The 20,173-nt window shown below is 62.9% G+C and overlaps 5 protein-coding genes and 1 long non-coding RNA gene across 8 annotated transcripts; 2 read left to right on the top strand and 4 right to left on the bottom strand.

Annotated features, from left to right (window-relative positions):
* Positions 1 to 896: 896 nt before the first annotated feature.
* Positions 897 to 5,353, bottom strand: LOC128800909 (histone H2A.V). 2 transcript variants are annotated; one of them, XM_053966415.1, is made up of 5 exons: positions 5,141 to 5,353; positions 2,350 to 2,427; positions 1,714 to 1,827; positions 1,446 to 1,575; positions 897 to 1,221 (listed from the first exon to the last, which is right to left on the bottom strand). In XM_053966415.1, exons 1-5 carry the CDS (start codon positions 5,327 to 5,329, stop codon positions 1,160 to 1,162), a joined length of 573 nt encoding a protein of 190 aa, XP_053822390.1. In that variant the 5' UTR covers positions 5,330 to 5,353; the 3' UTR covers positions 897 to 1,159. The 2 variants fall into 2 exon arrangements, with proteins under 2 accessions (XP_053822390.1, XP_053822391.1); XM_053966416.1 differs by having other exon boundaries at positions 5,195 to 5,353.
* A 92-nt stretch (positions 5,354 to 5,445) lies between these two features.
* Positions 5,446 to 9,206, top strand: LOC128800904 (uncharacterized). 2 transcript variants are annotated; one of them, XR_008435067.1, is made up of 3 exons: positions 5,446 to 5,807; positions 7,759 to 7,906; positions 7,986 to 9,206. XR_008435067.1 is itself a non-coding variant. In XM_053966409.1 (3 exons), the coding sequence occupies exons 1-3, from the start codon at positions 5,781 to 5,783 to the stop codon at positions 8,650 to 8,652; spliced, it is 879 nt and encodes a 292-aa protein (XP_053822384.1). In that variant the 5' UTR covers positions 5,446 to 5,780; the 3' UTR covers positions 8,653 to 9,206. The 2 variants fall into 2 exon arrangements, 1 of the variants encoding a protein (XP_053822384.1); XM_053966409.1 differs by having other exon boundaries at positions 7,722 to 7,906.
* Positions 9,207 to 11,585: 2,379 nt separating this feature from the next.
* PURB (purine rich element binding protein B) lies at positions 11,586 to 12,687 on the bottom strand. The gene has a single exon (XM_053966402.1). It carries the CDS (start codon positions 12,685 to 12,687, stop codon positions 11,683 to 11,685), a length of 1,005 nt encoding a protein of 334 aa, XP_053822377.1. The 3' UTR covers positions 11,586 to 11,682.
* Positions 12,688 to 13,761: 1,074 nt separating this feature from the next.
* LOC128800913 (cytochrome c oxidase subunit 5B, mitochondrial) lies at positions 13,762 to 15,495 on the bottom strand. Its single transcript, XM_053966422.1, has 4 exons — positions 15,353 to 15,495; positions 15,175 to 15,248; positions 14,610 to 14,709; positions 13,762 to 13,999 (listed from the first exon to the last, which is right to left on the bottom strand). Exons 1-4 carry the CDS (start codon positions 15,444 to 15,446, stop codon positions 13,887 to 13,889), a joined length of 381 nt encoding a protein of 126 aa, XP_053822397.1. The 5' UTR covers positions 15,447 to 15,495; the 3' UTR covers positions 13,762 to 13,886.
* Positions 15,496 to 16,351: 856 nt separating this feature from the next.
* On the top strand, positions 16,352 to 20,028 carry KCNIP3 (potassium voltage-gated channel interacting protein 3). Its single transcript, XM_053966413.1, has 8 exons — positions 16,352 to 16,883; positions 17,788 to 17,912; positions 17,999 to 18,068; positions 18,166 to 18,236; positions 18,472 to 18,579; positions 18,657 to 18,761; positions 18,870 to 18,932; positions 19,251 to 20,028. The coding sequence occupies exons 1-8, from the start codon at positions 16,781 to 16,783 to the stop codon at positions 19,296 to 19,298; spliced, it is 693 nt and encodes a 230-aa protein (XP_053822388.1). The 5' UTR covers positions 16,352 to 16,780; the 3' UTR covers positions 19,299 to 20,028.
* LOC128800915 (uncharacterized) lies at positions 16,796 to 18,484 on the bottom strand. Its single transcript, XR_008435068.1, has 3 exons — positions 18,359 to 18,484; positions 17,539 to 18,246; positions 16,796 to 16,874 (listed from the first exon to the last, which is right to left on the bottom strand). It is a non-coding gene; the product is annotated as an uncharacterized LOC128800915 (long non-coding RNA).
* Positions 20,029 to 20,173: the final 145 nt, after the last annotated feature.

Genomic DNA, 20,173 nt, shown 5'->3' with positions numbered 1-20,173 from the left:
GGTCAGACCGTCTCCTCTGCCCCTCACAGCGCAATGTTGCGGGCCGACATTGATATCCCCGCCGCACTCCCCCGTCGTGTCCGCATGGTGTCTCCCGCGCGGCCCGGCATCTCGAATCGCGCGGCAGCGCACGCATGCGCCCAGCGACGGCGGGGAGCTCTCATGCGCAGTGCAGGGCCCGCGGGCAGCGAGGACGGCCACGCCTCCCCGCCGCCATCTTGCGCAGACCGGTGTCGCCATTGTGCGACCTCGGGCCCGCCGGGACCGACCCCGGCCCGGCCCGCCCTGACCCCTGCCCCCGGTCGCAAGCGGTCCCGCGGCTACCCCAGGCGCTGCGGTCCGGCGGGGCGGGCCTGAACCCGGGCAGAGCCGTGATGGTGCCCTCGGCCGTTTGGGCCACTTGACGCCTGATGCAACCGGCGGCCCGTGTTGCCGGTGCAGGAGCAACCCCGGCTCCGGCTCCCCCCGACACGGGGGCTCCCCTCCGGGCCCGGCTCGGAGCACCCCCGTATCCCGCTGCTACATCCGGGAATCGGCGGGAGCTTGGGCAGGACAGAGCGACACCCAGGACAGACAGACGTACGGCCCGCAGGGATGGAGATGCCCCCACAGACGGATCTGATAAACACGCAGGCTCTCAGCATCCAGCTGCTGACCGCTGGCAGCGCCGGCCCGGGGACAGACGGACACACGGACACCGTTCAGATGGACACTCCTGTGTCCGTGCCAGGACAGAGGGACAGAGCCGGCCATGTGCTCCTTGGAGGCGGGGCCTTGGGACGCACCCCACCCACCGAACATTTGCATAGTGGGCAGTGCTTGTCCCTCTCCGGTACCGGGGAGGTGCCGACGCCCCCTCCCCATCCCCCTTCCCTCCCCCAGCACTGGAGACGGTGTGGATTTTTGTAAAAAATGGTTTATGGGTTCCATTTTCGTATAAAACGTGGGGGCAGCCGAGCCACTCGCCCACCCCCAGCTGCCGCACCACAGCCCACGGTGTGTCCTACTCAGAATCTAAACCCATCCCAATGCTTCCTCTACAGTCAATCTTCTATGCTCTTCCTTTGAACTATTCCTTAAAAAAAATCCCTTGTGTCCCCGAGATGTTCCTGTGCCCAGGTACAGTACAATGACGGGGGGATCCGGTGCTGCGCTCCCTCTACGCTGTTTTCTGCTGTCCCTTCTTTCCAATCAGAGACTTGTGGATGTGGGGAATGACACCTGCAGAGAGCGGGGGAGAAATCCTGTCACATTGCCTGCAGAATTCCCCAGAATCTCCAAAAAAACCTCAACTCCCCATTTTGTGAATGTCGAGTGAATCCCCTCAGTGTGAACCCAGGCAAGCAGCGAGGCCATGCACTTAAGCCAAATTCCCACTTGGTTTCCCAAATTCCCCCCCTTGCTAAAACCCCCACTCCAGGAGGGACCAGGGGACCCAGGCCCACCTCCACCAGCGATGGTGGCTTTGATCAGCGAGTCCAGCTCCTCATCCCCGCGGATGGCCAGCTGCAGGTGCCGGGGCGTGATCCGCTTCACTTTCAGATCCTTGGAAGCGTTCCCGGCCAGCTCCAGCACCTGCAGGACAGCGGAAGAGCTGGGAATACCCAAATCCCCCCCCCAAAACCCCCATATTCCCCCAAACCTCCCCCGAATCACCCCCAAACCTCCCCCAAATCCCCAGGGCTCCTGCAGGGACTGTGCAGGCGGTCCTACCTCAGCCGTCAGGTACTCGAGGATGGCTGCGCTGTACACGGCCGCCGTGGCTCCCACGCGCCCATGGCTGGTGGTCCGAGTCTTCAGGTGCCTGTGGATGCGGCCAACTGGGAACTGGGGGGGGCAATTAACAACCTCATTAACACCTACAGCCCCCCCAACATGCATATTTACACCCTGCACTGCTGACTTGGGATGCAGATTCCAGGAGCAACTCTCCAAACAGATCACTATCCAATTCATTTATTACTTGTTAATATATTATATATAATCTACTATATATATTACAATTAATCACTATCCAATTTATGTATTACTTGTTAATATATCATATATAATCTACTATATATAATTAATATATAAATATATGCTATTATAATACATTATATTGTGATATATATTGTATAACTATATAATTTAGTAAATTTTAGCTATATCTTGTATAGCATAAAATAATTGTATTTTAATTATAATAATTATTAATTAGAAAATATAACCAATTACTTCTCTCAGTGAATCCTCCCATCCTCTGGGTCCCACCTGATAGCAAACCCCAGGCTCCTCATGGCTCCATAAGCCTCCCAGTGCCAAAATACTCCAATTTGACCCCAAAGCAGAGGTTTGGAGGTGCCATACCTGCAGCCCAGCCCTCTGGGAGCGCGACACGGCCTTGGCCTTGGCCTTGCCACTGTCCTTGCCCGCCTTGCCGCCAGCCTGGGGGAGAAAGGGGCCCGTTAATTAATCTAATCAGTCCCTGAATCCAAACAATCTCGTTAATTCTAAGCCAGTGGGACTTGCTGCAGGATAAGCTGGCAGCTCCCTGGCAACTCAGGGCCTCTCAAACCATGCAGATCCAAGAGGATAAACAAGGGAGGTTTTCAGGGTGCAGCAGCTGCTCCCTCACCCAGACGTCTCATCTTGCTGCCACTATTCCCAGTATTTTCCAAAAAATGCCAAATGGGGGGGAAACAGCCCAAAATCCTATTGCTGAGCTTTTTTTTTTCCCAGCAGCTGTGAGCCCAGTTTGTTTTCAGATTGCATTTCCCCACACGCTGACGCTGGGCACCAGGCAGGGCACTGTGCCTGTATATGGGAATGTGAATCCCATGGGATTCAGGGGTAATTCCCCTCCTACTCCAGAGTGGGAAACCACCCAGGAGCCCCAGAAATGGTGGGTTTTACGAAAATCACGTTGGAAGGGGTGGGAATGCCAAAACCAAGAGTTTGGGAGTTGCTGGGTAACAAGGAAGAGACAAGCACGGGTTTGCTGGGCTCTCCCATCCGCTGCCAGGAAATCCATGGATTCCAGGGATATGGGAAGACCCCATGACGTTATTAATCACTAATGAGAGCTGTTCCTAATGAAGGTGAGAGCCGTGGGTGACGCAGGAAAGCAGAGGGAGCTGCACCCTCCCCGTGGGAAAGACATCAGCAATCCAAAATCTGCTACTGGTAAAAAACAAAAAAACAACAGGGATAACAATCCCAAAAAACAAGTTTTCTAGCCCACAGAAAGACAAGGAACAACAGCAGAGGGAGACAGGAGCCTGAACACACCCTGGATACTCACAATCCCTGTTTTTCTAGAAAATATTGGTCCCACAATCCCCATCCCCTCTAAAAAGGAGGAATTGTGGCTCATGGTGAGGGAGCTGAAAGGATTCAGACATGTCAGAAGAGCAAGTGGAGCACGTTAATCCTTAAAAAAAGATCCTGATTAACCTGGGAATATCCAAGACCTGGGTCCCATCCCAGCCAGGTGGGAGTTAACACAAGGTTCAGCTCAAACACTGGAGAAAAAATTAGTCACGAGGGGGCATTAATTAATCCCGAGGTGATTAAAGCAAGCAGAGGGCACCGGGTGAGGCCATGGGGGACCCAGCAAATCCACTCTGTAGGAGTTACTTTCATCAGGAGAAAACATTGCTCCATCGAGGAGGGCATTTTGGGGGGTGGATTTGAGGGGCGGAAAGGGAGATTTATGGGAAGGAAAGGGGGAGGCAAGGGGGATTTGTGGACATTTCCTTGCTCTAGGAATAAAAGGCAGCGTTGGGAAAAGCACTGGCTGTTCCCACCGAGGGCTTTTATCAGCCAGCTCTGAACTTTCCCACTGCCCCAGCAGGTTTTCCAGCTCGGAGCTGCCTGCCAGAGACATCTTCACGGGGTGGGGGCTGACTAGGAAGAGCAAGAAAGGTCTCGCCGTGGAAATCCCGAGCTTCATCCCGTTTTCACCAGCCCTCCACAGCACGTTCCCCCAGCCCAGGTGCCTCAGACTCCCTGTGGGAGATCATCACACCCGTGACAGGAGTGAGGACTCCTCCCTCCTGAGGGGGCAATCCCGAGGAATTCCGAGGAATTCTCTCCTCACCCTCCAGGTTGGGACAATCCTTGTGGCATCGCCATCCCTCCTCTCCACCACAGCCCCTCGCTGGGAGCACATTCCCGTGCTAAATCCTCCTTGGATCTGACCCGCTGCCTTTTTTTTTTTTTTTTTTTTTTTTCCTTATTGCTTCAAACAGGATAAAACCCCTCCAAGCAGCAACTTCTTATCTCAAAGCACACATTCCCAAACATCCCCGAGCACAAGTTCTTGGCGGCAGCAGGAGTTGCATAATCCAACGGTGTTTCCATTAACGCGGAGGGATCGGGGAGCCCCCCACGGAACCCCCCCCGAGCCCACCTGTGGATCCGCAGAACTCCCCAAGCCCCCTGGAGAACCACAGAACCGCTCCTGTGGATCCACGGGATATCTTCGGAGAACGACAGGACTGCCCGAATCCCCTACAACCCACAGAAAGCCCCTGTAGAACCACTGAACCCCCTCAACGGTCCTGCAGATCCAGGGAACCCCATAATCCACATCCCCCTGCCCACCTTCGCTGACAGCTCCAGATCCGGCTCCCCCCGTTCCCCCTACCGGGTCACAGGAACGGGGCACCGGGGAGAATGAACGGCACGTTTCTTCCCGCCCGGACCGGGCCGTTTCCCCGGGAAGCGGGCTGAGATGTATCCGCGTAACCCCGGAGGAGGCGCCGGGTGGTTGACAGACCCAGCTCGGGCCCCTCGATCGTTTCCCCCACGACAGCCACTTCCTCCCGTCCAACCGACCCGCAACCGGCACGAACCGGGACCGAGGAGACACCGGCCGACACCGCACCGCTCTGACAGCGCTGGAGCGCACCGGCGGGGCCGGATTTAGAGGGCAGGACAAACCCCCTCCCCGGGAGCCAGGCGGCAGCGGCCACGGGGCACCGGGGGAGCGCCGGGCCGGACCCAAGGTCACGGACCGGGGCCCGGCCCCCTCCCCCCGCCCGACCTGGGCTGACAGGGGCGCCCATTGGCAGCCCTACGGGGCCCGGCTCGGCCCGGCCATGCTGTCCTGGCCGGCCCCCCGTGTCCCGAGCCGCACTGCTGCCCCTGCCCTCACCATGGTACCGCCGCCGCTGTCCGAACCCCAAAGCCACCGCCGCGCCCGACTCGCCTCAGGAGCCGCCAGACAATGACCCGCCCGGGCGGGGGCGGCGGGCCGCGCCGCGGCGCGACCAATCACCGCCGCCCATACTAGTTTGAACATCCCGCGGCGCCCAATGGGCGAGCCACTTCTTTCCCCGTCCATCACTGGCTCCGCCCCGCGGCTCGTTTAACGGCTGTGTTGCCTTTGCACACGGCACGCAGCGGGGTGAGGGCGGGGCGCGCTCGCGTCGGTGACGTTACTGCCCGGCGAATAGCAACAACTCGCACGGCGACGAGAGGCGGGGTTATGATTATAGACAGTTGTCTGAGCCAATCGAAAGCGGGAGGTGTTTCCCGCCCATTTTATCGCTCCGCCCCGGGCCGTGTTTGTGTGAGGGAGCCGGGGAGGGGGGGCGGACCGTGAGGGGAGCGCGGGCGGCGGCGCTTTGGCGGCTCCGGGAGGGCTCCGGGGGCTTCGCTCGTGACGCGGCCCGGCCCGGCCCTGCTCAGGGCTGAGAGGGGAGCACCCCCCGCGGACACCCAGCCCCGCCGGTGCCACTCAGCCGTGTGTGTCTCTGGGGCAGTACAGACATAACCCAGCGCTGCCCCGTAGGATGAGTGAGAAGGGCAGCGGTCGTGAGGTAACACGGACCCCGCCGCCCCCGGGCCGGTCTGGGGGCTGGGGCGGACCCTGAGAGACCGAAGGGTCTGTCAGTGGTAACGGCAGGTGGCAAAAAAAACCCCCAAAAATTCACGGCATTGTTGGGGGGGAAGAGGGCCCCTTTTCCCAGCAAACATGTCACAGTGAATAAAAACTCAGCTCCTCATGACGGGCCCCATTCAGTGCCAAATGGAACCTGAGTCTGGGGCGGGCTGAGTTTGTAAATGGAACCGGGGATTCGCGAGCGAGGGTCGGTGACAGGGCAGCGGACTGGAGCCGGTGGGCCCCGCACTGCACAGCCATGCCCGAGCCCGGGCCCCTCAGCCCGGCTGCCCGGCACGGCCGCTGTCCCCACGGCCATGGGGTGTCCTGCCTGCCGGGCCTCAGTTTCCTTCCAACGGCCCCGCGCTGTCCCCGCTCCTGCCGCACTGCCGGGGGGCTCGGGGCGGCCCCCGCCCCGCGCCCACCCTGCTCCGGGCCGGCGGAGGGCGGCAGCTGTTCCCGGTCCCCCCGGCTGTCCCGGCTCGCTGCCAGTTTCCCTGCGGTGGGCAGGGGCGAGGTGCCCCGTGCGGCCCGCGCCCCACGCTGCAGCTGCCGGGGGCTCAAGGCAGCCCCCAGTCGCTCTCCTTGTCCCGGCTGCACCGTGGCCGAGGCACGGGCTGGGAGGAGGATGACGAAGGCACCTGTCACTGTCCTCCCCGGGGTGCCTGCCCTGCCCCGTCAGTTTCTCCCCAGCACCGGGCAGGGGGGCGCGGCGCACCCCCAGGCCCTCGCCGCAGCTGCTCCCGGCACCCCGGGAGTGCCGCACCTGCCCCGGGCAGCAACTGCCGCGGGCTGGGCCCCCCCGGGCTCCATCCAGGGGCCCCTCCAGCTGTCCCCAGCTCCCCCGACCCCCGGGGCCAGCCGGGGGGGGGTCGGAGCAGCTGCGGGGTGGGATGGGGCCGGAGGAGCCGCTCTTCCAGCCCCGGGATATGTGGGCCGGGGGCTCGGGACGGGGAGGAGCCGCGGGGCCGCTCGAGGGGTCGCAGCAGGCCCCGGTGGCGGTAGCAGTGATGGCGGTGACGGCGGCGGCGGCTCATGCGCAGGCGGGTCCCCGCGTGTCCTCAGATGAGCCCGAACCCGCAGGGAGCCGCAGCGCGGAGGGCGGGGGCTGCGGCAGCGCCGGTGGGGACACGACACGGGCACCGCGGGGACGCGGCACACCGCCCCGGGCACAGTATCGTGCCTGTGCGCACCCCGGTGCGCACACCGGCCCGTGGGCACAGCCGTGTGATGGCACACGCACCTGACACGCACCACGCAGTCGTGTGCGGGATGCACAACGCTTTCACATCTGTGCACACACACCTGTGCACGCACCTGCCCGAGCCACGGCACACGCACCACACACGGGCCACGCCAAACCCTCCCGGCCTCACACCTGCATGAGCAGGCAGCCATGCGATGGCACATGGCATGCCTTAGACACACTTTACACACTCACAGCCACAGCAGGCAGCCATGTGATGGCACAAATGCCGTATACTCACTTTACACACACCTCACACACCCCCCCCCACACATTATACTGTGCACGCACCAGCCTGAGCTGTGACACAACATGCCTATGCCAAGCCAAACCTCCTCCCTCCCCACCGTGCTGGTACCTCACACCCCCAGCTCCCCTGAGTCAGGCGATCCCCTCAGGACAAGGGGACCTCCATTCCCTGTTTGTGCCTTCAGGACATCCTGCATGTCCCTGTAATGCCGCAGGGTGACCACCCCACCACTCACCCCAGCTCCACCCTCCAGGGCCCCCCACGGCACCCCCAAGGAGCAAGTCGGGCCCAGGCTGGTTTTCATTCACTTTTCCGCATACTTTATTTGTTACAAACATACAATTCTTTAAATATAGACTGTAAAACTCCATTTGCAAAAATCTGCTACGTCAGGAGTGCTCGGAGCAGGAGGAGTTCGTCGCGTCGGCCTCGTCTGCGCTAGTGGTAACACCCAGGACCTGCCTCCGGCCCCTGGAGCCGCCCCGCCGGCCGCAGGGAAGGGACACGGGGGCCCCGGCCCCCCTGGCCGCCTAAAGTGCAGGTTTGCTTTAGTTTTTGTTTTTCTTTCATTAAAAAAATAACAGGAATAAAACTTTCTTTTTTTTTTTTTCTCTTTTCAGCAAAGGGACGTCATGGCGAGCGCTTGGGGAGGGAGGTGGCGCTCCCAGGATTTGCTGCTCCGATGCCAATGAGGATCCGGTGCTCGGAGGAGGATCCAACATTCATAGGATCCAGTTCTTAGAGGATCCAATTCTCCGAGGAGGATCTGCTGCTTGGAGAAGAACCCAGCTCGAAGAGGAGGCTTTAGTGTTTGAAGGATCCAACTCTCAGAAGATCCAGCTCTCAGAGGATCCATCTTGGAGGAGGATGTGGCTCCTGGAGGAGGATCTAGCACTGGGATCTGGTGCCCAGAGGATCCAGCTCTTGGAGGATCCAGTTCTTGAAGGATCCAGCTCTCAAAGGAGGATTGGGCACTCAGAGGATCCAGCTTTCGGAGGATACAATTCTTGGAGGACCCAGCTGTCAGCGAATCCAACTCTGGTAGCGCCTGGCTCTTGGAGGAGGATCCAGTGCTCTCCCCACCGATGCTGTCTCAGCTCCCTGGCTGGGCTGCCCCGTGTGGTGGAGCCGCTCTCAGCCCCCTGGGGACTCCAGGCCGTGCTGTGCGCTGTGCCGTGCTCCTCCCCGGCCGTCCCGCCCAGATCTGGCTTCTCCCGCCAACGCCCAACCCCGGCTCCGCGTGGCTTGGCCCCGGTGCCGCTGGCTCTACCGGCTCTGCGAGGATGAGGAGGGCGATGGTGTCGCCCTGCAGGAACATCTGGGAGCATCCACGGAGCCAGCTAGGATTTCCCACTGGGAATACCTGCTGAGCTCTGTGGTGCACCACCCTGCATACCCCCAGTGCTCCCTCAGCTGCTTCTTTTAAAATATCTTCCAGTTTTTTTGCGATTTTTTTCAACTTTTTGCTTTTTTTACGGGAGGCCAGTGAGGGGATGGGTTGGTTTAGTCACCAACATGAGGAGCCATCACTGGCACGGCCCCCCCAAACCATCCCTCACTGCCCCCAAATCGCCTGGAAACAAGGCAGGAGAATCCGAATTTTCTTCTGTATTTTTTAGGGCAAAAAGAATTGAAGCTGTTTGAACTTGCTCTGGAAGCACCACCCGCTCCAGACCCAGCCATTTGGGGTATTTTCCAGTGGGTTTTGGGGCATTCTACAAGACTTCCAATATTCTGTCTGTACAGCCATCATTGGGTTCTCCATCAGCCCCTCTGGGGCAGCAAAGCTGGAAGTACCAGAAATTTGGGATATTTTTCCCCCTATTTGTGGTTTAAAAATTAAAAAAAGAAAAAAAAAAAAAGCAATTTGCCCATTTTCTACAGAATTCAACCCAAAACCCAACCAAATCTGAGCTATGTACACACAGCATGTCTATACACACAGAGATGGGAAGGGAGGTCAGGGGAGATGCCGGCGTCGTCCCGCTTTCCTGGGAAACACCCAACGCCTCCTGGGGGGCTCCAAGAGAAAAAAAAACCAAAACTGCCCCCCAAGATCCCCTCTCCCATGGCAGCCCCTATGGCCGCTCCCCTCGCTCCAGCTGGCACCTCAAATCCCCTTTCTTCCCGTATTTTATCTCATTTTGGCTGTTTTTTCCGCTGTCTTCCCCCGACGTGCTCTGCTCTTCCCACCCAAATGGAGCTGTGGGAGGTTGTGTCCATGGATCCAGCGCTTCTCTGGCCAGGAAATGCTCCTTGAGCCAATGCCGGGAGCTGCTTTTTTGGGTTTATTACTGGATTTTGGTGGTTTTGCCTTTTTTTTTTTTTTTCCTCTTCCTTGTATTTCTAGCCAGCTCCCCAGAGCTGGGCCGGGCTGGCAGCGATTCCGCCACTCTCCCAGAGTAGGAATAAGGCTAAATCACCGCAATTCAGCAAAAAAAAAGAAACCCAAAGGAATATATATATATTTTTATATATATATATATATATATATATATATATATCTCATCCTCTTCAAAAATAAAAGGAGAGGTCCCACGGCTTGACGCCCGTGAGTCCCGTGGAGCTGGGAGCGTTTTTCCCCCCAAATCCGTCGTCGCCATCGCGGTTTATGGTTTTTCTCCGTGGCAAAGAACACAGGACCAGGAGGATGGGTGGATACAGCAGGAATTCACCGGAAAGAGCTGCCTGAGGGTACAAAATACAGTACGGACACATCGGCCATCGAGTAAGGACTATTGCTCCCGAGTGAGTGAGTGAGGGATCCGGGTCCTTTGCGACGGAGAAGGCTTAAAAATGGGATAAACTGAAGAAATTCACTTTAAAAATCCCTTTAAAAAGAGCGACGGCAGCGGGAGCAGCGGGATGGGGCCGGGGGCCGGCCGGATGGACGGATGGACAGCGGCGTGGGGGGTGCCCCAGGGGTCTGCGGCTGTTCCTCACTTCCCAATAAATATGGAGAGAGGGAGATGCCGGATCCGTGGTAATAAATTAAGGAGGCAGCTGATTGGGCTCCCAAAAATGGATTAAAAGGAAAAAAAAAAAAGAAAAATCCTAGAAGTGGTGAAACCGTTGGAGAAGAGGCAAAACTTTGGAATGAGAGCAATGGAGTTCAGAGTTATGGGAAAACGGGGTGAAAAACCGGAATTCTGTACAGGGCAGGACTGAGCTGAGGGAGTGAAAAGAATTGAAAAAAAAAAAGACTATTTGAGAGTGGAAAAATGTGTTTAATAGGAGGTGGCTGGAGGGACCAGGCGGCGCCAGGGCCAGGCCCAGGGGGGCAAAAAAAGACAAAAGGAGGCAAAAAATAACAATAAACCTCCAAAATCCACCCTCAAGGTGCCGGGGCCGGGCGTGGCCACGGATTTGGGGCCGGAAAGTCCAATTTGGGTGAAGCCAAGGGGCGGATTCCGGCGGATCCTGGTGAAACAGGGCCGGAGGCGCCTTATTTGGAGAGAAGGGGAAGATGGTTCGCCCCGTCGAGTTTTTCCTTGTGCTTTGTGCCGGCGCCTCCCCCTTCCCGGCGGGAAACAGGGAGGTGGGGGGGGGAAACGGTCAGAAATCGGCAAAACCGAGGAAATTCTCCCTAATTGTCAGGGAGCCGCCAGCTCAGGGCGGGTTCCAGTTCGGGCGCCCGTAGTTTGCATCCCGAAAAAAAAAACCCAAACCAAAAAAAAAACAACCAAAACCAACAACCCCAAAAAAAAAAAAAAAAAAAAAAACAGTGGAAAGAGGAGAAAAGGAAAAAAAAAAAAGGAAAATGAAGGGAAAATCACAAGCCGAGGGAACGGCCGTTGGTCCAAGGTGCCTCCGCTGCCCCCCCTCCCCCCCCTCCCCGGCGCTGCCGCTGCCGCTCGGCTCCAGGGCCCTCGCGTGCTGGTTTTGATGGGGGGCACCGGGAGGGCAGCGAGTCCTGGGGTCCGGGGGTCCCATGGTGGGAGCCGGGGAGGGAGCGGGAGGGCCACGGGCAGCAGCACGGTCGGGCCGGTTTCTCTCTCTCCGGTGGCGGCAGGAGGGGGGGCTCGGGAGCTCGGGGACCCCCGTGCCCCACCGCTGCTGGGGGGGGGGGGGGGGGCTCGGGGACCCCTTCATCCCATTGCTGGGAGCGGGGACCCGGGGTGGTTTGGGGACCCCTTCACCCCGTCGCTGGGAGGGGGTAGGGGGGCTCAGGGACCCCTTGGCCCCATCGCTGTTGGGGGGGGGCTCGGGGACCCCTCTGCCCCGTCACGGGGAGGGGGGGATCGGGGACCCGTTCGCCCCGGGGCTCTGGGGGGTGGTGGGGGGCCGGCGTCGGGGTCGAGGGCTGGGGGGATCGGCTCAGTCGTCGTCCACGTCGTCGCCGTCGGAGTCGTCACCGGCGCCGCTGCCGCTGCCGGGTCCCGGCGGGCCGGCTCGCCGGTCGTAGAGCTTGTCCCGCTGGCGCTCCTGGATGTCGCGCATCTCCTCGGCGTAGCGGCAGAAGGCGCCGCCGAACTTGGCCCAGGCCTTGTAGGGGACGGTGATGGCGTTGCGGTAGGACGGCTTCACCTCGCTGACCCGCAGGAACACCCCGTACTTGTTGCAGCCCACGTCGAAGAAGAAGCGCTTGGAGTCCACGGTGATGGACGTGCCCTCGGGCAGCTCCCCGTAGAGCCCCCCGCCGCCCGGGCCGCCGCCGCCGGGGCCGCCCAGCTCGTCCTCCTCGCCGCCGTAGTCGTCGATGAGCTTGGCCAGGGCGTCGCGGAACTCGATGAGGCCCTGGGCGGGCAGCGCAATGGTCTGGCCGCTCTGCAGCCCGGGGGGGCCTCCCGCGAACCCCCCCGGGCCGCCGGGGCCGCGGTTCACGGTCTGGCGGATGCGCAGGAAGCGCCCGCGCTGGTTCTCCTTCAGGTCCAGGTAGTACTTGCGGTTCTCCCGCACCAGGAATTCGCTCTTGAGGGCGCGGCGGGGCCCGGCGCCGTCCTCGCCCGGCGGCCCCGCGGCCTGGGCCAGTTGCTCGGGGCTGGACGGGCCCAGTTGCGCGTAGTGCTCGATGAAGTCGCCCAGGTAGTCGCGGAACTCGGCGGCCACGGCCATGGAGAGCGTGAGGCGGCTCTTGGAGCCGCCCGCGCCCACCTCGGCGATCTTGAGGAAGCGGCCCTTGGCGTTCTGCTTCACGTCCAGGTAGAAGCGCTTGTTCTGGATGTCCAGCCGCTTGGACGCCAGCTCCTGCGTCTCCTGCTCGGGGCCGGCCGCGCCGCCGCCGCCGGGCCCGACGGCCGGGCCGGCCCCCCCCGCCCCGCCGCGGGCGGTCCCGAACCCGCCGCCGCCGCCGCGCTCGCTGCCGCTGTCCCCGTCCGCCATCTTGTCCGCCCGCCCCGCGCGCCGCCCGCTTCCGGCCCCGCTGCGACACCGCTGACGTCACCGCCGCACCGCCGCCGTCACGTGCGCCGGGGGCTCCGCCTGCCGCGTCCCCGCGCGCCCCCGGCGAAGCCCCGCCCCATCAGGCCCCGCCCCGCAGCCCCCTCCCCTCCAATTCCATCGTTCCGCGTCCCGCCCCCCAGCTGTCAGTCATCATCGCCACGCTTCCTATTGGTCGCTGGGCCCGGGCCCCGCCCCGCAGCCCCAGTCGCTCTATTGGGCGCAGAGTCCGGCTGTCAGTCACTGCCACGGCTGGCTCCTATTGGTCAATGCGGCCTAGGGCCCCGCCTCTGGCTGTCAGTCACGGGCACTGACACCGCCTATTGGTCCCTGAAGCCACGCCCCCAGCCCCTCCCTTCATTGAGCGCAGATTCCCGCCCTTCCCTGCTGTCAGTCACAGCCTCCCGCAGCCCCCATTGGTCCATGAGGTCCAAAGCCCCACCCCCAGCTGCCTCTCACCATTAGCAGTACCCTCATTGGCCAGTTCGGCTCAGGGCTCCGCCCCTTCAGCCAGGGATGCATGATGTCATGGCCAGGCAGCGTGACATCATCGATGACATCACAGCTGCTCGGCAGCACTGGGGCCACTTTGGATGGGCAACCTCAGACCCCGGCCCCGAGCCCAGAGCTGGGCCTGGAGGGCAGAACTCGCCCGGCCCCGGGCTGGGAGGAGCTGCCCGAGGGGAGTCTGGGCCGTGGCCACCCCGAAGGGACACCCTGGGACCACGCAGGGTCCCTGGGGATCTCCTGAGAGCCCTCAGACACCTCCTGAGGCCACTTGGGATCTCCTGGGACCAACCCAGCCCCCTCAGTGCCCAGGGGCTCATTTTGGGGTAGGGGACACCCAAAGGGGACAAAGCAGCAACGGGCCCCACTGGGCCTTCCCCCCCAGTCCCAGGGTAGAGGGACAGTGAGACGGGGTCCCCCCACCCCAAATCCCCCCCAGACTCCCACGTCCCGTCCCTGCTCACGGTGACACCGCCACGGCCCGACCCCCCAGCACAGACAGAGACAGGCTCTCCACACAACCTCTTTATCTGGGGGTCTCAGGGGCATCCAGGGGACCCCAGGGAAGTGAGGGAGGGGACCCCCAGCCCATCAGTGGGGCAGCGCGTGGGTGATCAGTTTGGGGCCGGGGTCCCTCAGTGGGGCAGCTCATGGGGGATCAGTTTGTAGTGGGTGCCGCAGGAGGGGCAGCGCTGGGCCTCGCCTTTGTGCAGCCAGAACCAAACCACGTAGCTGTTGTCCTCCTCACCTGGGGACACAGGAACAGCGTGGGACAGTGGACAGGGACAGAGAGACAGGGGACAGCAGGGAACAGAGGAACAGTGTAGGATGGGGGACAGGGACAGAGGGACAGCGTGGGACAGAGAACAGGGACAGAGGGACACGCATGGGGAAGAGGAACAGGGGACAGGGACAGGGTGGAACAGGGGACAAGCACAGAAGGGGATAGACAAACGTACGAGGGACAGGAATGGACACACGGACACCCTGGACAGGCACGGGTGGGAATATGGACACACGGACAGGAAAAGGGACAGACACATGCAGGCGCATGGACGGACAGACAGACAGGACATACACATGGACATGGGGACGGACACACGAACATGAGGATGGACACATGGACACGGGGCAAATGGATGGACACACAGACACGGACATGGGGACGGACACATGGACACAGACGAGATGGACACCAGGATGGACGAACACACGGACACAGGGACAGACACACAGCCATAGGGATAGACCTATGGACAGGACAGATATACGGACATGGGGATGGAACCATAGATGGGACAGACACACGGACATGGGGATGGACAGATGGACACGCGGCCAGGGCCGGGGGCACTCACAGACACAGCCCACGATGCGCCTGTTGGTGATGGAGGGCACGAGGTTCGGGTCCTCCTTGGTGCCCGCGTAGCGCTTGGGCCGGAACATGCTGTAGGGGTCCTGCGGGCCGGGGCACCCCGGGCTCTGAGCACCCCGGAGCCACCCCGAACCCCAAACCAACCACCCCCCCGCCCGGCGCCCCCAGCCCCACCCCGAGACCCCCTGTGCCCGACACTCCCCCAGCTCTGGGACCCCAGACCCGCCCAAGAACTCCCCAGCCCCCCCCAGCCCTGCAAAGACACCAAACCTGGAACGTCCCCTCCCCATGACCTCGCCACCACCCGAGCACTCCCCAAACCCCCCGGGACCCCCAGATCTCCTCCCCCCTGACACCACCCCCACCAAGGGCACCCTGAAATAACTCGAGCCCCCCCTCAGCCCCCTCGGAACACCGCGCGGCCCCCCCGAACACCTATCCGCCAATTTCTGCCTCTCCAAGGCCAGCCGAACCCCGAAACCGCCCCGGTATCCCCTGAGGCACCCCCACCCTCCGGCCAACCCCCCCCGGGTTCCCCCGGCACTCACCAGACCCTTGTTCATGGCCTCGATCACCTTCCGCTCCAGCCCGGTCGCCTGCTCCTCATCGCTGGCTAGGTTCCCTGCGGGGCGCGGTCACACCGGGGGTGCAGACACCCCGCCCCGCTCCCCCCCGCTCCCGCCCGTTCCTCCCCCGCTCTCCCCCTGCTCCCCCGTCCCCGCTCACCGGGCACACCGAGGTGGCGGGCGGGCGCGGCGCGGGCCGACGCCGCGGGCAGGAGCCGCAGGGCCGCGCTCACCCGCAGTAACCTTGAGGCCATGGCGGCGAGACTGGCGGCACTTCCGGCGCGGGCGGAAGCGGAAGTGACGCTCCGCGGGGCGATGGGGCCGCCAGATGGAGCGGCGCGCCGCCACCGGAGCCCCGCCCACAACAACGGGGCCCCGCCCCATTAGTATGACCCCGCCCCGTCGTGTGGCCCCGCCCCGTTGTGGCCCCGCCCCCAGTGCGGGCCCGGTGGTCACGGGTGGGGGGGGCTGAGATTTTGGATGGGAGACGGGACCCGTGGGAACAGGGACAGCCCTGGGAACAGGGACACTCTGGGGACAGGGAGACTGGGGGACAGGGACAGTCCTGGGGGGACAGAGACACTCTGGGGGACAGGGACAGTCTGGGGGGACAGGGACAGTCCTGGGGGGACAGGGACACTCTGGGGGACAGGGATAGTCCTGGGGGGACAAGGACAGTCCTGGGGGGACAGGGACACTCTGGGGGACAGGGACAGTCTGGGGGGACAGGGACAGTCTGGGGGACAGGGATAGTCCTGGGGGGACAGGGACAGTCTGGGGGGACAGGGACACTCTGGGGGACAGGGATAGTCCTGGGGGGACAGGGACAGTCTGGGGGGACAGGGATAGTCCTGGGGGGACAGGGACAGTCTGGGGGACAGGGACACTCTGGGGGACAGGGACAGTCTGGGGGGACAGGGACAGTCTGGGGGACAGGGATAGTCCTGGGGGGACAGGGACAGTCTGGGGGACAGGGATAGTCCTGGGGGGAAGAGGGGAGCCCTGGGGACAGTGGGGCACTCCTGGGGGACAAGGACAATGTCCCGGGGGCCGTGGGGATGGGACACCTCGGGACTGGGGGTTGCCCCGGACAGCTCCGGGGGAGCGGGGACAGCCCCCCCCCCCCCCCCCCGCCTTCCGTGCCTCAGTTTCCCCTCCCCTCGCTGCTTACTCATCCCCATCGATCCCATCGATCCCACCGGAGGCGGAGTGGGGGGGGGGGACACAAAACCACCTTTTCCCCCCCCAGTTTTGAGGCCCGCTCTCGTTCGCCCCTCCCGGCTGCGACCCCAGCGCCCGGGGGTGCTGCGGGGGGCGGGGGAAGCGCCCCTGCACACCCCCCGCCCCCAAAATAAAAAACCCAAAACCCCCAAACTTTCTTTGAGAAAGTGCAAATAAACCACGGGGTGGGGGGGGGCGGGGGTGGGCGCGTGCCAAGGGAGGAGGAGGAGGAGGAGGGAGGAGGAGGAGGAGGAGGAGGGCAGGACAGGACAGCCGGGCACGGGCAGCACCCGCCCCGCGCTCCCGCAGCACCGGCAGAGCCCCGCAGGCTCCGGGGGGGGACCCCCGGCCCCCCCCAAAAGGGGCCATGGGCATCCAGGGCATGGAGCTGTGCGCCGTGGCTGTGGTCATCCTCCTCTTCATCGCCGTCCTCAAGCAGTTCGGCATCCTGGAGCCCATCTCTGTGGAAGGTAACCCCCCCCCCCCCCGCCTCAATTAATGCCAGTTAGTGAATTAATTGAGTCTGCGCCCCCATCCCGGCCGTCTCCAGTGCTCTCTGACTGCCCAGCCTCCCGCTGGTCCCTGGAGCAGAGCCGGGGCTGGCACCAGGAGGGTCTGGGGGGAAGGCTGAGGATTTGGGGCGCGTGGGAAGGGCCCCCAGCCCCCCCAACAGCGCCTTGGCCCAACCGTGCCCTGGCCTGTGGGGACCCCCACCCCAGAGACCTCCCCAAAACACCCGGGAATGGGCACCTCCACCCCAGAGCCCGCCCCTGCGCCCCGTTATCCCCCAGGAGCAGGTAACGGGGACCCCCAGTGACCCCCCAAACCGTCCCAAGGTGGGTCGGGAGGACTCTGAGCTGGCACTGACCCCCAACAAGCCCCCCGAGGTGGGGGTCACGACTCCACAGTGACCCCCAAACCCCCCGAGATGGGACACCAGGGACCCCCAGTGCCCCCCCAGGTCCCCCGAGGCCCTCCACACCCCGAGCTGGGGTTCACCCCCTCCGACAGCGCCTGGGAACGTTCCGGGCTCCCATCCCAAAACTGCTGACACCCCCTGTGCTGAGCGGCTCCACAGGGGCTTCCCGGGCTGAAATTATTAATGAAGCATCATTTATTAATTACCTTCCGCCGGGCCGGGCGGGAGCGGCAGCGGCCAAGAGGCGGCTCGGGAATGTTCGGTGCCTTGGGAGTGCGGGAAATCCCTCGGGATGCAACACCCGCGGCATTCGGGGTCCCCGGGGGGCTCCGGGAGCTGCCGGGCCGCGGGTTTGGGGTGGAAAGGTGTTTCTAGGTGGGGGTCTTTGCCCGGGGATGGGTTTGGGGTGCAGGGGTGTCTCTAAGGAGGTCTTTGGCCGGGGTCTCCCCCTGCAGACAGCGGTGATGCCGACGTGGAGCTCCCGACCACCCGGCACCAGCCCGAGGGGCTGGAGCAGCTCCTGGCTCGCACCAAGTTCACCAAGACCGAGCTTCAGTCCCTCTACCGTGGCTTCAAGAACGTGAGTCCGGGGATTCGGGGCCCGGACCCCTCAAATCCGCGGCTCCCCGTGTTCCTCGGGGTCACCGGCGCCGCTCCCCTTCCCAGGAATGTCCCAGCGGCCTCGTGGATGAGGAAACCTTCACACTCATCTACTCGCGGTTCTTCCCTCAAGGCGGTGAGTCGGGGGTCCCCAAACCCCCCAGGGGGGTCTGGGGGGGCCCCCCGGGGAAACGGCCGGCCTCGGTCCGGGGGTCACCGTCCCTGCCCCGCAGACGCCAGCTCCTATGCCCACTTCTTGTTCGACGCCTTCGACGCCGACCGCAACGGGGCTCTCTGCTTCCAGGTGGGAATTCCTGGTGGGAATGGCCGTGCCAGCACCGTGATTCATCACATCCTCCCCCTCCTCCTCCTCTCCCCTCCCAGGCTGTGGCCAAACTCTCCCCGGCGGGTGCGGGGTAAAAATACCGGGATCAATAGGGGATGAAATCCCTCGGGCGGCCTGGGATCGATGTGGCAGCGGGGGGGAAGGCGGGAGGGCGGGCCGGGGGTGAGGGTCCCTCCCACGGCCCCTCCGCCAGGATTTCGCCGTGGGGCTCTCGGTGCTGCTGCGGGGGACGGAGCAGCAGAAGCTGAAGTGGACGTTTGACCTCTACGACGTGAACAAGGACGGCTACATCACCAAGGAGGTGACAGTGGGGGACACTGGGGGCTGGTGGGGTGGGGACAGCCAGACGGGGACCTGCCAGCGCCCTGTGTCCCCCAGGACATGCTGGAGATCATGAAGTCCATCTATGCCATGATGGGCCGCTGTACCGAGCCCGCCCTAGGGGCCAGCGCGCCGGCACAGCACGTGGAGCTCTTCTTCCAGGTGAGACTGTCCCCGGGGCCACCTCCCAGGGCCACCTCCCGGGGCCACCTCCCGGGGCCACCCTGCGGCCAGGAGCGGCCCCGCTGAGCCCTTGCCGCTCCCTTTCAGAAGATGGACAGGAACAGGGATGGCGTGGTGACCTTCGAGGAGTTCCTGGCCACGTGCCAGGAGGTGAGGGGCTCTGGGGGGCTTCATCCTCCTCCTCCTCCTCCTCCATGTTCTGTCCCGAAATGACATGCTGGGGGCATCAGGAGAGAGGGGAACAAAAGGGGTCACGGTGGGAGGGACGGGAGTGGGACAGGAGAGGAGGGGCAGGAGGAGAGGCACAGGAGCTGGGGCTGGGAGAAGGATTTGGGGCAGGCAGGAGGGCAGTGATGGGAAGTGTGGGATGCCGGGGACAGATGAGGGGACAGGAGGCAGATGGCAAAAGGGTGACAAGAGGAGGGGGCTGAGGAGGGAGACGCGGGGTCTCTGGTCTCTCCTCCTCAGGACAAGGACATCATGAGCTCCATGCAGATCTTCCACAACGTGCTCTAGACCCTGCCCCCCCCGGAGTTTTTCTACTGTTTCAGACAAACAAGAAGTTCAAAGGCAGGAGAAATCCAGCGTGTGGCTCCCAGAGATGGGACAGGACAAGGACAAGGACAAGGACAAGGACCCCCAGGCACGGTGCTGCCACCTGCCACAGACCCATTTTGGGGGCTGAGCCTCCCCTCGACACCGACTCCCCCTTGGCGGTGCAGGGACCTGACACAGCACAAACCCCGGGGTGGGGACCCCCGGGACATGGGGACCCTCAGAGATGGGACCCCCCGGGCGTGGGGGTCTCCATATGGCAGCCACGAAACTGAGCCCCCAAAGAGCACCCGAAAGCACAGCCCCTCCTCCCCCGGCAGCGCGGGGAGGGGGGATTTTATAAATAAACCGAATGGTGACGATTTAGGGGTGAAACGGAGTCAAGAGGGATGTGCACTGTCCCGCTCCTTGTCCCGCTCCCTGTCCCTGCCCGTGGCCCAGTCCCGTTCCCATTCCCAGTTCCTGTCCCGCTCCCAGTCCTGTTCCCCGTGCCTCCTCCAGTCCCTGTCCTTGTCCAGTCCGAACTCCCGTGCCTCTCCCAGACCCATTCCCGGTCCCGTTCCCATTCCAGGTCTCGTTCCCGTTCCCGTTTTCGATTCCATTCCCAGTCCCGTTCCCTCGCTCGGTCCCGGTGCCGGTCCCGGTCCCATTCCCAGTCCCGGTCCCGTTCCCTCGCTCGCTCCCGATCCTGGCGCCGGTGTGGCTCTCGGTCCCGCGGCCCCGCCCCTCAATCCTCTCAGTTAATTGGCTCTCATTGAAAATTTGGCCCCGCCCCCACGCCATCCCATTGGGCGGCCCGAAGGGGGCGGGGTCTCGGCGCGGCGACCTTCAGGCAA

Source organism: Vidua chalybeata, chromosome 28 (genome assembly GCF_026979565.1).
Source record: "Vidua chalybeata isolate OUT-0048 chromosome 28, bVidCha1 merged haplotype, whole genome shotgun sequence".
Lineage (NCBI taxonomy): Eukaryota > Metazoa > Chordata > Aves > Passeriformes > Viduidae > Vidua > Vidua chalybeata.
This window is presented reverse-complemented; position numbering and strand designations above follow the sequence as displayed.

Bases quoted from the DNA above. Each gene is read 5' to 3' on its own strand.
- LOC128800909 (XM_053966415.1), bottom strand. From the start codon at position 5,329: ATGGACGGGGAAAGAAGTGGCTCGCCCATTGGGCGCCGCGGGATGTTC. The intron at 2,428-5,140 runs GTGAGGGCAGGG...TTTCTCCCCCAG, and splicing joins ACAGCGGCGGCGGTACCATG to GCTGGCGGCAAGGCGGGCAA. The intron at 1,828-2,349 runs GTATGGCACCTC...TGCCCCCCCCAG, and splicing joins CCCAGAGGGCTGGGCTGCAG to TTCCCAGTTGGCCGCATCCA.
- LOC128800904 (XM_053966409.1), top strand. From the start codon at position 5,781: ATGAGTGAGAAGGGCAGCGGTCGTGAG. The intron at 5,808-7,721 runs GTAACACGGACC...CTTTAAATATAG, and splicing joins AGAAGGGCAGCGGTCGTGAG to ACTGTAAAACTCCATTTGCA. The intron at 7,907-7,985 runs GTTTGCTTTAGT...TTCTCTTTTCAG, and splicing joins CCTGGCCGCCTAAAGTGCAG to CAAAGGGACGTCATGGCGAG.
- PURB (XM_053966402.1), bottom strand. From the start codon at position 12,687: ATGGCGGACGGGGACAGCGGCAGCGAGCGCGGCGGCGGCGGCGGGTTC.
- LOC128800913 (XM_053966422.1), bottom strand. From the start codon at position 15,446: ATGGCCTCAAGGTTACTGCGGGTGAGCGCGGCCCTGCGGCTCCTGCCC. The intron at 15,249-15,352 runs GTGAGCGGGGAC...CGCGCCCCGCAG, and splicing joins CCGCCACCTCGGTGTGCCCG to GGAACCTAGCCAGCGATGAG. The intron at 14,710-15,174 runs GTGAGTGCCGGG...CCCGGCCCGCAG, and splicing joins AGGCCATGAACAAGGGTCTG to GACCCCTACAGCATGTTCCG.
- KCNIP3 (XM_053966413.1), top strand. From the start codon at position 16,781: ATGGGCATCCAGGGCATGGAGCTGTGCGCCGTGGCTGTGGTCATCCTC. The intron at 18,237-18,471 runs GTGGGAATTCCT...CCCCTCCGCCAG, and splicing joins ACGGGGCTCTCTGCTTCCAG to GATTTCGCCGTGGGGCTCTC. The intron at 18,762-18,869 runs GTGAGACTGTCC...GCTCCCTTTCAG, and splicing joins ACGTGGAGCTCTTCTTCCAG to AAGATGGACAGGAACAGGGA.